General features: G+C 36.5%; 1 protein-coding gene across 5 annotated transcripts in view; it reads right to left on the bottom strand.

Annotated features, from left to right (window-relative positions):
* The window catches only part of OPA1 (OPA1 mitochondrial dynamin like GTPase), a 99,123-nt gene that overhangs the window by 51,782 nt on the left and 33,155 nt on the right, over nucleotides 1-14,186 (bottom strand). For all 5 annotated transcript variants that reach the window (XM_008009552.3, XM_073023755.1, XM_073023756.1 and 2 more), the window contains 10 exons: nucleotides 10,350-10,454; nucleotides 8,649-8,735; nucleotides 7,876-7,989; nucleotides 3,115-3,195; nucleotides 2,921-2,995; nucleotides 2,520-2,591; nucleotides 2,337-2,436; nucleotides 1,858-1,988; nucleotides 333-405; nucleotides 158-230 (listed from right to left, as the gene is read on the bottom strand). In XM_008009552.3, coding sequence (XP_008007743.2) covers nucleotides 158-230; nucleotides 333-405; nucleotides 1,858-1,988; nucleotides 2,337-2,436; nucleotides 2,520-2,591; nucleotides 2,921-2,995; nucleotides 3,115-3,195; nucleotides 7,876-7,989; nucleotides 8,649-8,735; nucleotides 10,350-10,454 — 911 coding nt within the window. The remainder of the gene's footprint in view (nucleotides 1-157; nucleotides 231-332; nucleotides 406-1,857; nucleotides 1,989-2,336; nucleotides 2,437-2,519; nucleotides 2,592-2,920; nucleotides 2,996-3,114; nucleotides 3,196-7,875; nucleotides 7,990-8,648; nucleotides 8,736-10,349; nucleotides 10,455-14,186) is intronic.

Genomic DNA, 14,186 nt, shown 5'->3' with positions numbered 1-14,186 from the left:
AAGGACTTGCTTATTAGATACCGTTCACTATTTGGGAAAAATTCTAGAAATCCGATGTAAAACTAATAGTTATAAAACCTGATCTTTTAAGTGAAAACAGTTTAATTTAAGCTACTCTCTTCTGTAAAATGTTTAAATGTTTTAACAAGATACCTACTTTAGGAGCTTTGAATTCTGAAAAAACTCTTCTTCATATTCTCTTATAGCTTCAATGCTTTCAGAGCTGTTCCCTGGGGAAGAATGATGGTCAAATTTTCACCAAGAAAATTACTCTGTATTATTTGAAAATGACAGAAACTAAAAATAAGTTATTATAACCCATCTTTGCATACCTTTTCCTGTTACAACAGCAAAATAACCTAAAGCTTTCATTGGGAAGAGCTTTCCTTCAATTATCTGCTGAATCTATTTTTAAAAGTGGGAAAAATTAATGTGAGATATAACTTACATAGTTTTAAAAGCATAATATACAATTTAGAAAGCAAAATAATGCTATACATGTATATAGTTAAATAGATAAATCTGCACAAAAGCATTTAAAATGTTTTTCCATTGCTATTTGAAAAAACTACATTTAATTTTACTATATTGAAAATGTATTATTAAAACACACATATCAAAAACCTGGAATGATGTGTAGTTCTTTAAAGTCAGACCTTACTTTGAATTTCTGCTCTGCTGCCTAGTAGTTATGCGACCTTAAGTAAACAACTTAATTTTTTCCAAAAGGTTGATGAGATTATGGGACAATATGATACTTAGCACAGTGCCAGGCAGGAAGCACTCAATAAATGGTAGCTATTACTATTTTTCCATACTTTCTTCAAATATCTAAATTCTGACCAAGCTGGATTGTCTTCTTTTATTCCTTCCTCCCCTCCCACCTTCTTCTTTAATATTTGGATCCACTGGTTCTCAACTCTTTTAGGATCAAAAATCCATTTCTAAATGTGACAAACAAAACAAAACAAGACAAAAAAACCATAGACTATGTATCCAGAAAAATGCATATTTGCACAGAGATCTTTCACATATGTTAGAGTTTCTACCCACTGAAGCCCATTCAGATTAATAATGGGATGAGAATCAGTTACACCTAAGCTAATGCTGAATCTTTTATACAAAAAGGACTGAAATAAGCTTCAGTTGCATCTCAGAAGAAATATAAACTCACTATCCCACAGCTGAAAGAAATGAAAGGAATGAAGAAAGATGGGGAGGAGGCCACAGAAATTTGTTTCTACCTCACTTCTCCCCTTCTCCATATCAGAACCATTAATGCCATGGCAGGCCTTACCCTTAAAAATAAGGCAGAGCACAGGTTATGGTGGCTACCTAGAAAAGGGTTAACATAGCAGGCCTGAGACTACTATCCTTAAAAAGGCCGGCCTGCCTTTGGCTTGTATCTGAAAACTTAAATGGTAAACAGTTCCCTACACTGATATAAACCTTTCCCTATATAACAGTGGCTCACTACTCAAGTAATGTCATTTAATTATAACATAGGCTTTCCTTTCGGGAGTATGAAATAATTTTGGTACATGAGGGTGCCGAAATGACTAACCTCCAATGAAAATCTTAGGAGCTGAGTCTCTAACAAGCAGCTTGTTGTTGGAGGAATTAAATGTGCCCTATGTGAGTCTCCTGGGAGTGAACTAGTGGGAATGTGAGCCTGGTCTCCTTCAGACTTCATACCATGTACCATTTCCTTTTGTGACCTTGCTTTATCCTTTCATTGTAATAAATCTCAGTTGTAAGGTGTTTTTTTGTTGTTTGCTTTTTTTTAAATAACCAATCCCTATCACAGCTGGAGCTTTTACAAAGAATCTATGCTTGCAACAAAGAATTTGATCTCACCCTGCTTGGACTGGCTACATTTTTCTCTGCCAGGTCTACTTTGGTCAAAACGAATATGGTTCTCCTTCCATGAGGGTCCATTTGACTGACCAAGTCTGTAACAATACTGCGCTCAGCATCCACAGACCCGTCTGAAAAAAATTAAAAAATGACACTGTGGAATTTTAAGATGTAAAGTAGATTTTTAAAACTTGGCACAAATGATACCCCTGTGCCTACATTATAGCAAGAAAGATTTTAATACATTTACGTTATTTACTAAAAAGAAATCCTAGCCAATAAAAATTTCAATGATGCTTATGTAAAACTTATCAAAATAATTTCAACTTCGATTTTATTTGCTAATAAAATAAATACGAAGAGAAGGCAAAAAATGCATTTATCTTGTATGTTTACATAACACAAACTATTTAATGCAAAGCTTGGATTGCTAAAGAAGAAAATTTATCAGTACAGTAAAATCTTTTGATCTGATTTACCTTGAATACATAGTATGATGGCATTAGGGTTCTGCATGTAAGCTTTGCTGATACTGAAAATAGTTTCCTTTGTGTCAGGAGCCATGCCTGATGTCACAGTCTTAAAGAAAAAGGTTTTAAATGTCATTATAAATGCTTCACACAATAGGAATAAAATAAAATACATGTTTTGTATATACTTACATTAATCACACCTGGTAAGTCAACAAGCACCATCCTCTGTAGTCCAGGGCCTTTTACATTTAAGGATATGGTCTATTCAGGAAAAATAAAAATAAAATACTGCTAAATTTTGGGGGGAATTTGTTAAGAATTTTTTTGGTGAAATATATTCTGAAAATTCTGTATCTCATCCATTCAGATAAGATGCTCACAAAAATGGTATTCTTTCTCTGATCCTAAAAGTAAGTATTCTGGAAAATTACCCACAAAATGATATATTATTTGGATTTCTTTTTTTTTTTTAAAGCTCTACATATCTTGGAACAGCAGCAATCTAAACATCGATACCAAGTTATGATTTATCTGAAATCATAAACATTTAATTTCCATAAAATGTCACTGAAATGAATTGTAACCCTTACCTCAGGGCTAACGGTACAGCCTTCTTTCACATTTTTTCTCATTCGAAGTTCTATTTCATGTCTTAATGCTGCAAGCTAATGGAAAACACAAAATTCTAAGAAAATCTTAATTCACAAATATTCTGTAATTGTTTTTTATAAGCTCATCCAGGTTATAAAATTACACATATCAACCTTAGATGAATTTTACTTACATCTTCTTCTTTGGTAAGATCAAACTCCCGAGAACTGTCTTTAAATAAGGCCACATGGTGAGGACCTTCACTCAGAGTCACCTGATAGTAACAGAAAAGTGAGATGTAATGATGCACTTACAACTACTATTAATTCCCACAGCCCTTACGTGGTCTAGACAGGGCTACTGCGTTGCACAAATCCAAGAGTCTCTTCACACTACCGCCGGCACACCCCCTGAAGTTGTCAACATGGTAGTTCGGAGAAGACAATAATTTTGTATTTGTACTGTTTGTACATATGTCACACATGTTGCGATTTCCCAACAAGAATGCTGGTTCCTTTTATCTCTTATGACCTAAAATGCTGCTGCCTCTTTCTTTCCCCAGTCAAGGTTATACACAGCACTAAGCCCAAAATCATCTCTCTAAACACTAAAAGGAAACCTTGCATTTAACTTCAAAGATGAATTTAGGTAAAGGACAATTCATTCGTTCAACATCTATAGAGATTGAACTATGTGTCAGGGGTTGTAGGTGGGGAAACACAGAGCTGACTGTCCCGGTTTTAGACCTCACTACATGCTGGGAGAAATATACACAGACATAACAGAAGAGAGTGGCAAAACCTAGAGTGCCACAGAAGAGAATGGAACTGACTATAAGGGAGCTACGACAGGCTTCACTTAAGGAGTGATATTTGGGAAAGAAATTTTGTTTTGTTTGTTTTTTTGTTTGTTTTGAGACGGAGTCTCATTCTGTCACCCCGGCTGGGGTGTAGTCGCGTGATCTCGGCTCACTGCAATCTCAGCCTCCTGGTTTCAAGTGATTCTCCTCCCTCAGCCTCCCGAGTAGCTGGGATCACAGACGCCCACCACCATGCCTGGCTAATTTTTGTACTTTTAGTACAGACAGGGTTTCGTCATGTTGGCCAGGCTGGTCTGAACTCCTGACCAGGTGATCCGCCCTCCTCGGCCTCCTAAAGTGCTGGGATTACAGGCATGAGCCAACATGCCTGGCCAAGAAATGTTATAGCAATGTATATTAACAGTCAGTGGTTTCACAAGAACTTCTAAATGTCTAATTGCCACTTTTCTATACAACTCCTTCTACTGAGATTAGCGACACAGGCTAGATTAAAAAACAATAAACAGCTGTTTGAAAGCAACCATAGTGGCCAGCCTAAGCTGGAGGGATTTTCCTGTAGCTATTTTCCATCAGAGGATTTGCTGATTTGTAGCACAGGGCAAAGGCCCAAGAGAAAAACTTAAAATGTGTAGCAGTGTCACTGGGCTGAGTAGACAAGACTGGAATTCAGAGTTATCAAGCAGTCACGTCTTAACATGCCACAATCCCAGAGAAAAACAGACTGCAGAAATAAACCTCCAAAACGAAACCCTACATCCTGTGCACAGTTTCCTTTCCAGGCATTCACATATTAAGAAACCAAGCAGAAAGAAGCTGCTAAGGAGGTTAAAATGCTAAGTTGGGATTCTGGCACTTTCACTGCTCTGGGGAAACAAAACACTGGAATTCAGGGTTGGTCAAAGAGAAGCTCCAGTAAACACTAAGGGACCAATAACAAACCGGAAAGAGACCAGCCTCATCTGTTTCAAGGACACCTGTTCACGCTCTGCCCGTTCACACTCTGCCTGCCAAAACAAAATTAATTCCTTCTTGAACTATCATCCACAGCCTCCACAATTAGGGTGCTAGTAACAATGTAAAAGGTGGGTTTCTTTCCCACGTTTTTACAACTGATTATTGAACATGATACGAGATGTAGTCTAAGGTCCATTTTGTTTTTTTCTCTAGGTTAGATGTACCCCAAATTCCCATCGATAGTAAAATGGGTACGTAAAGTCTGGTACGTTCACGCAGTACCACACACAGAACAACCAGTAACACATAACACGGTTCAATTCATAGCTAGACCCACAAAAGTGCAATTTGGATGAATCACACTAGGCTGCCCATATCCTGTTGCACTTGTAAACAGATTTCATTTCTTGAAGATTTCAGCATCAGCCTCACTGTCTTTCTCCCACTATTCCTGCCATAATTCTTGGTAATTTCAATTTTCCGATTACTGTACACCTACCCCCACCAGCTGAACATGAAAAAAACAAAACACAATCATACAGATTCATTTAAAATGTATGTCCACAGAACTTAAAGGGACTTCAGTCCAACTCAGCAATCCTAATATCACTTGACTTCCTCCACTGATTCACTCCTAGAGTCACCAGAATCTCTTAAAAGACTTCACTTTTTCTTCCTGCCTCAGTCTTCAATCTCTTCTCCTTTCTAATTAAGAGCTGATCATTCGGCTTAGTATTTCACTGAGTAAGCAGAAGAAATCAGAAGGAAACTTCCACACGTTCCCCTTTCTTGCCTCCACTGGTGAACTCAATGACTGGTTTCTATCTTCGCCTTCCTTGATGGATCAGCAGCATGTGACCTCACTTATCACTCCCCGCTACTCCGTATTTCTTTACCCCACTTTGCGTGCACTGCACCGCCCTGCTTTCCCTTACTACACCGGTTGTGCCTTCACACATTCCTTTGTTATTTTCTCTTCCCTCAACATCTTAATGTTCAGAGTGCCCAGAATATACTGCTTGCTCTATCTCTACTCACTCCCTTCAAGATCTTCTCCAGTAAGATCATGACTTTAAATACTACTTTTAGATAGTTGATCATGACTCCTAAATGTATGTCTCCGGCCCAGACCTCTGTCTAAACTGTTATACCCAACTGCTTGTTATCACCACTCAGCAAGTCCAAAACTGAACCCCTGATCTTCCCCCAAACTTGATCCACTGACAGACTTCCACGCAAACTACATCCTTTAATCTGTTCAGGCTACAAACCCTGGAGCCATCACTGATGACTGACACATTCTCTCTCTCTCCCCATCGCTTTTCTTCTCTCCCTTCTCTGTATCAAACCTGTCAAGAAATCCTGTTAATTCTACTTTCAAAATACATTTATCATCTATCCATTTCTTATCACTTTCACTGCTACTTCCCTAGCTCAAGTATCACCTGGATACTCCAGTAGACTGGACTCCCTGGTTCTACATCTTGCCTATAACTATTTTCAAAAGAGCAGCCTTTTAAAAGGCACTGTTCTTACTTTGCTCAAAATCCTGCACTGGCTCATTTTACTTAAAATAAAACGCAAGTCTGTACAACGGCCTATAAGGCCTTATTGATCTGCTCCTCCCTGCTCTCCATTATTCCTCTAATGTCATCATTCGCCCTGACCATGGCTGGCTCTTCACTCCGACCTGGCCACACAGGCCTCTGTGTTATTCCTTGAACATGACAGCCACACGACCACCTCAGAGGCTTTGCATCAGCTATTCTCCTTGCTGAACACAGGATATCTAAATGACGACTCCCTCGCTTTCTGCAAATCTTGGTTCAAACGCCACCTTATCAATGCAATCTACGAATACCCTGGCACTCCCATTCTCCTTGCCTGGTTCTACTTTTTCTTTTTGTACAACACTATTGTCTTCTAACATACTATACAGTCATGTATTATATTTATTATCTATTATCTGTCTCCCTCTGCTAGAACATACCCTCCATTATGGCAAGGATCTTCTTTGTTGTTGCTGTTTACCAACACATTGCCTAGAACGCTGCTGGTACACATTAAGCATTCCATAAATACCTGTTCAACGAAAGACTCTGCAGCCCCATGCCTTCTTCCTATGACCATGGAGAAACTGTCAGCGCCTAGATATGGACTAGTACACCAAGCTGCAATCTCCTTCACCTCAGCCACTTTGCTCTTGTAATTTTCCTTCTTTCCTGCATCATTTCCGCCCTTTATTAAATCATTATAATCAGCATATAAAAATCTTTAACCCTTTTCCCACTTGCTCCGACAATACTTGCCAGCAGCGCTTGCAGCTGCAGCGTTTGCCCCAAGACAACTCTGCCGTAAAATATCTCGCTTTTATTATGATTTTCGCATAGCTCTAGTATACTGATTTTGGAAACAAAAGACATCATTCTATTGAAAGCATTCTGTTTTTAGTAGGAGTATTTTCATTTACAAAATATAGTAATTTTCAATAGTTGAAAATGTCAAATCCTAGAAAATGTAGAATTTCTATGTGTGATGTTTACATCATTCTCAAAAAGTTGTTGGCCAAAGATTCATCTGATAAATCTGACTTTTAAAAAACAGACCTTCTGACAATTGAGATGATTCTGATGTTAGTACTGTTCAGAAATAACTCTAAGAACAGTTTTTATATTTTATTTTCACATTGAAAATTAGTCAGATTTGCTTCAGCTTCAAAGAGTGTTTATGTAAAATTAAATAAGCACTGGTGGTGAGCTGCCCTTTTTTTTCTAAACAGGAAACAGGTTAAAAACCTTCCCTTAATTCAACAATATTCAATTGCTACTGCCTCATTTCTCTGCTCTTTTGTCACAATAAAACTAGAAAATTATCTATATTCATTAACTCCACTTCCAATATTCTCATTTTCTTAACTTCTCTCTTATCTTATTCAGAATAAAATCCAAAAGCCTCCCAACTGGGTCTCTGACATCCTCTCCTACCACTCTCCCCTCACTCACCTCCTGCCGCACTGGCATCCTGGCTGTGCCTCCTACTGATTTCCACACTAGGGATCATTCCAAACACTATGTATCAATTCTTTCTTTGGTTAAAAGTCTTCATTTCAACACAATGAACAGCTCTCATTGAAGCGGTTACTCTCCTGAGGAACCTCATTGAGACAGCATATTTTCTTACCTTAACTGGAGAACGTGTCATCATCTCCCCCGATCCTCTCGGGAATATTCGAGCTTGGGCAATCATTTCCAACACACTAGTCTTCCCAGCGCTCTGATCTCCAACCACAACAACCTTCCCACGAAACAAAGAACGTAAACTTACTCATATTTTTCTGATACCAAATTAAAATTTAAACCTATTTGTAATGCTTCTCTGAGGTTTTTTAGTCTTTTAAAATTTGTACAGGTGAAAAAAATGTTTTAAAATCTGTAAAAAAAAGATTGATACATGTATGCACATGGAACATAGGGACAGCAAAACAGTAACTGCATCCACTATTTACAGCCTAATTTTTATTTCAAAAACTTGTGCTAATTTAAACCACTGTTTCTAAAACCAGGTTGTTAACTTTCCGTAAGTCTTTTCCATAGCTAGTTTACTCTTTACAAACACATTTTCAATTCTATAAGGTTAAATTTCACGCATATGGCTAATTTAATCCACTGTTCAGTATTTATTACAAATATTATGACTATATAACACAAATATCTTCCTTCATAACACATATAGTAACTCATAAATATAATGTACTTATATTTATAATGAACAAAAATAGTCAAATAATACTGCTTAAAACATTACTTGGAACATGTAAGATTATATCAAAAATATAAATGCCTACATCCAGTATATATATATGTGTATGTGTACATATATACACATAATTTTTAAGAAGCTAAGCTGCTTCTTTTTTTGCTAATTGGCAAGTTCACTATCAATTTTTCACATACCCGTGGTAGATGATCTTGTGTATTATAACTGGCATCATAATCAGAGAGAACATCAAGAACTTCAGAATACATGTCAATCAAAGATTTCTGTAAAAATTAAAAAAAATTATAATATAAAACAGTGAAAGTACAGAAAAAACATAACAGATGTGTCAAGAGAAAAAAATGAAAAATTCAAATTGAAATTTCCACAATCACTGTATTGATTTCTCAAATTACATAAATACATCTTCATAGTAAAAACTAAAATAGTACAGATTAAAAGTCCATTTATCATTCAGTTTATTTTATTTAGATACAATGATTTAATAAAGTTAATTAATTCAGGATTTTCTAACATTCTCATTAAATAAGATGGAAATTATTACTTAATACTGATGAGCTAATACTGAATGCAAGGAAAGACCATTAGCACCAAAAAGGCAAAATAAGGTGGTCAGGTAACCAACTGACAACGACATTATTCTTTGCCAAGTTTGAGGCATGCATGAGAGAGAAAGAGGGAGAGGATAGAGAGCACGTGCAAGCAAACATCTGAATAAAGGATAAACCAGGAAGACGGTTAAACCAGTAAGAGTGGTTAAATATCCACTGACAACTGGGCAGGCTGAAATATGAGTGTAGCAAGGGCAAATATCCTGTATCGTTTCTTGCTGTAGAATCAGAATAGAACGTGGTGCCTTGCATTGCATGTAAAAAGCTTCATGTAATTATTTGATGAATGAATGAACAACAACAACAACAAAAAACAGGCCTGAAAAAAAGGGGTACCATCAAGCATTTAATCATTATGGGTAAGTTTTAATGCTAAGGCAGGAGCAAAATGATGGCTTAAGGTTCCTTTCATTTCTTAATCCCTAAAAAAATTAAATGGCAAGCAACTGCCAACCCAACCACCCAAAAATAAACAAAAAATGTTCATTGCCACTGCATTTTATGAGAAAATACTGTTTCTGAGGTAAACTCTATATATATTAGCACTTGGAAATGACTTCTCTCAGTTCTAAGTGCCACTTGTAAACAGTCATGTTATCGATCTGTTTTGTGCAGTCATGATTTAGAGTCAAAGTTACTAATGCATGTTTGTTAAGCTAGAACTAATATTATCTTTGTACTGTGACTACCGAATGTGTGTGCCATGATTTACTGCAGTTTTGCTACATATAAACCCTGCTTACTTATATGAGATTTAAGTTAAATAATTGTTTCAATTCAATTTAGCACATATGGCTTAGTTTGGTGGGGAACAGCAAGACTCAATTTATTGATAAATAAGTTCACCAATGTGCTGATGATAACAATATCAGCACATACTTTTTCAAAAATTCTTTAAAATGCCTAAGAAAGCTCTCCTTAGAAGAAAAGTGTTAATTTTTTAAAAACTGAAGAAAGTGGTCTAATCATTCACTGGCATACAAGCAAAGTAATGATGATAAGTCACTTACATGTCCATCAATTAACAATTCTGATTTTATATAAAATTTTATGTAAAAGTTAAACCTAGAGATAAACTAGATATTTCAGAAAAATAAACTGATTCACATGAAATAACATGTAAAGATTTTACGGGCATGGTATAAAGCAAGCATTTGGAGACTACAACTTGACAGCATACTTTACAGCTCCTTAAAACCTGGTACTGATGAACACACAATGCTAAGCAGTAAAGTTTTGAGAATAAACAAGATAAACTTAGAATACCTTAAGCTTTCTATGATGAATGCCTTTGTCATCTTTCTGCAATACTAATTTTCTCAATTCTTTGTTCTCCTTTTCTAATCGTTCCAAGATTCTCTGATACTTTAACTGCAACAAAATAATAAGTGTAACTATATAAGAAAAAGATGGGTTATCAAATAGTATGAAGTCTAAATTAAAATCTTCCAAAATATGGAAGTCATACCTCCTATTTAAAATGTATTACATTTTAAAAGCATCTATGAAAACACTGGGAATAAAATAAACAATGATTATTATCTCTTACAAAAAGTGGAAATAATTGTAATTTTCTATCATAATTAAGAATTTCATTTGGAAAATTCCTTGCTACTCACAATGAAAAAATTATTTTGAAATACTAAAAATGTAAGAATTTAAACAAGCAGTTCGTAAGTACATTCTAGAAGGGAATATTTCCTATTATACCAAAATTTTAAGTCTTCATATTACAGGGCCATTTGACAAAAATTCAAATTCTTCCCTTTCTTCACATTATTTTATGTTTTAATTAAGATGCTATAAAATAATAATAGCTAGCAGTACTCAAGCATGCATTATGTGACAGACTCCTTAGTAAGTGTTGCAAACGCATTAACTCCCTTAACCTTTACAAAAACCCCATAAAGCAGGAATTACACAGACTAGGAATAAAGAGCAAGGAATATCTGACAGCCTGCCCAAGGTTACCTAGTAGAGAAGCAGGGTTGTGAATAGAGGTCTGTCAGAGGCTCAAACTCTTCTATGTTTTGTTGTATTTCTGTGTCCAGAGATAATATATTAATATTTAAAAGAATGATATAAGCTGAGCGCAGAGGCTCATGCCTGTAATCCCAGCACTCTGGGAGGCCGATGTGGGCAGATCATAAGGCCAAGAGATCGAGACCATCCTGGACAACATGGTGAAACCCTGTCTCTACTAAAAATACAAAAAGTAGCCGGGCATCGTGGCGGGTGCCTGTAGTCCCAGCTACTCAGGGAGCTAAGGCAGGAGAATCGCTAACCCGGGAGGCAGAGGTTGTAGTGAGTCAAGACTGCACCACTGCATTCCAGCCTGGCAAAGACAAAAAAAGCTGGGAAGACAAATTAGAAAGGATCAAATTTATTTGAGAAGGAAAATGTGTAATCAAGCAACTATTTGACACACACACACAAAATAATGATATAAAAACAATTTTAAAGAAGACTAATATGTCTAAACAGGTTTTTTTTTTTTTTTTTGTCAAGTAGTTGCTTGGCTACACATTTTCCTTCTCAAATAAATTTGATCCTTTCTAATTTGTCTTCCCAGCTTTTATTTCTTCTCAAAACATTAACAATACAGAGAAAGCTATTAAAAATAACCCCTTCCTACAAACAGCAGAATGTTTATGTCCAACTTATAATATCATACCTTTTATAACAGAAAATATTCCTTACACTTTTTTTAGTTTATTGGAATCTTTCAAGAACAAAGTAAGTAATAGGAAATCATGGTTCTATCCTTACAGAAAGTCTAAGCCAAATTAAAAGAATGCATATATAATTGAACACATACATAGTATGAGACAGAACTACTGGCTAGACTCTACTATAAACATATTTTTACATAAACTTATTCATTTATATTTAGTAATAGTATATATAACAAAATTGTGGTAGTACCTAAGGATTAGATCTGTGTTGTTTAATACGGCAACTACCAGCCACATGTAGTTATCAAGCACCTGAAATGTGGCTGGTCTGAAGTGAGATTGTGCTGTAAGTGTAAAACACCTCATTAATATTTTTTATACTGATCACATGTTGAAATGATACTATCTGGGATAGACTAGGCTAAATATATTATTAAAACTAATTCCACGTGGTTTTTTTTTACCATTTTTTAATGTAAAAATTAAAAATTACACGGGTGGCTTGCATATTTCTATTGGACATCATTGATACAGAAAACCCAGTGAATTCTCCATAATACAGTCTATCAGTGCCTAGTGGCTGACAATTACAGCTGCATAAATTGAAGGGTTTATATCAAGGGCTATATAAGAGGGTAGAATTTCTACTGACTCATTTCTTTTGTAAGCACAAAATCAATTTTGGGGTCTACATTTTCTGGGGATGGAAACATTCTGTGGTACAGAAGCCAATCTGTAGCCATCCTGAAGAGATGTGCTATTTGGCTGTCTCTCAAAGCTCTAGAACAATAATTCTCAAACTTCAGAATGTATCAGAATTACTTTGAGGGCTTTTAAAAACAGATTGCTGGGTTTCACTCCCAGAGTTTCTGATTCTTCAGTAGGTATGGGACAGGGTCAAGAATGTGTATTTCTAATGTGCTCCAGAGGCTGTGCTTTGTGACCAGTGATTCTTACCCCTGGTTGCAGACTGGAATCGCCTGGCTAGGAAGCCTTAAAAACATATATACAGTGCCACCCAGAGCACAGTTGAGTCTAGTGTATAGTGAGGTTTGAGACGCAATAAATAGATACCAAAGAAACCTGTGACTCAACATATACTACAGATTGATTATCCCTAATTCAAAAATCTGAAATCCAAAATATGCTGGCCCCAAGCATTTCAGATAAGAGAAACTCAACTTGTAGTTGTTCCACTTTTTCACAAAAAAGAGATCCAAGATTAACTCTTCTTCTTTTTTTTATTTTTCTTCCAGACAGGGTCTTGCTCTGTTGGCCAGGGAGCAATCATGGCTCACAGTAGTCTTGACCTCCTGGGGCTCAAGTGATCCTCCCGCCTTAGCCTCCCAGTTGCTAGGACTACAGGCACAAACCACACACCTGACTAATTTTAAAAAATTTTTTTGTAGATACGGGGTTTCTCTGGGTTGCCCAAGCTGGTCTCAAACTCCTGGGCTCAAGCAATCCTCCTGCCTCAGTCTCCCAAAGTGCTGGGATAACAGGGATGAGCCACCATGCCCAGCTGACAGTAACTCTTTGAACTTTAAAAAATAAGTTAATTAATGCATGTCAGTGTTACCTACATAGAAAAACTGATGATTGAGTGATACGGTAATTTTTTTTTTTTTTTTTTTAGACGGAGTCTTGCTCTGTTGCCCAGGCTGGAGTGCAGTGGTGCCATCTGGGCTCACCGCAAGCTCCGCCTCCTGGGTTCACACCATTCTCCTGCCTCAGCCTCCCGAGTAGCTGGGACTATAGGTGCCCACCACCATGCCTGGCTAATTTTTTGTATTTTTAGTAGAGACGGGGTTTCACCATGTTAGCCAGGATGGTCTCAATCTCCTGACCTCGTGATCCACCTGCCTAGGCCACCCAAAGCGCTGGGATTACAGGCGTGAGCTACCGCGCTGGGCTGTGATAGGGTAATTTTGTACTAGAATGTTATCCACTCATTACACTGCACAAAATAGGTCCTTAAAATAATAATTTTATCACCAACTATAAGAAAATAGCTTTTCTAAGTAGTGCCAGAAAGAACTTTTGATAAGCATTGTCTGACTGGTTTCAGACTTGTGAAGCAAAGTAAAAGCTTCCTGAGAGCCCACTAGAATGATGAGGTAGACTCAACTCAAATTTCTTTAACTGTATTAGCTTATCAATGTAAAAATGCAAGCACGGTTTATATAAGGACAAGCCACTTTCTTCCTTTTGGGCATAAGATTCACTCAAAATAGGTTTTTACATATACATGAGTTAACTCCATACTTATCTAGTTCCGTCTTTATTCCTTATTTCTCAATTAGCTTTTGCATCTATTGATAATAAGGTTCTATCATTAACATTCCAAATTTTGCTATGTTGAAAAAATAAATGTCCAATCACCAAAGTTATATTCGAATATAATTTTTAAAAGTCCCTAGATTTTCTT

This window comes from Chlorocebus sabaeus, chromosome 15 (genome assembly GCF_047675955.1).
Source record: "Chlorocebus sabaeus isolate Y175 chromosome 15, mChlSab1.0.hap1, whole genome shotgun sequence".
Taxonomy (NCBI): Eukaryota; Metazoa; Chordata; class Mammalia; order Primates; family Cercopithecidae; genus Chlorocebus; species Chlorocebus sabaeus.
This window is presented reverse-complemented; position numbering and strand designations above follow the sequence as displayed.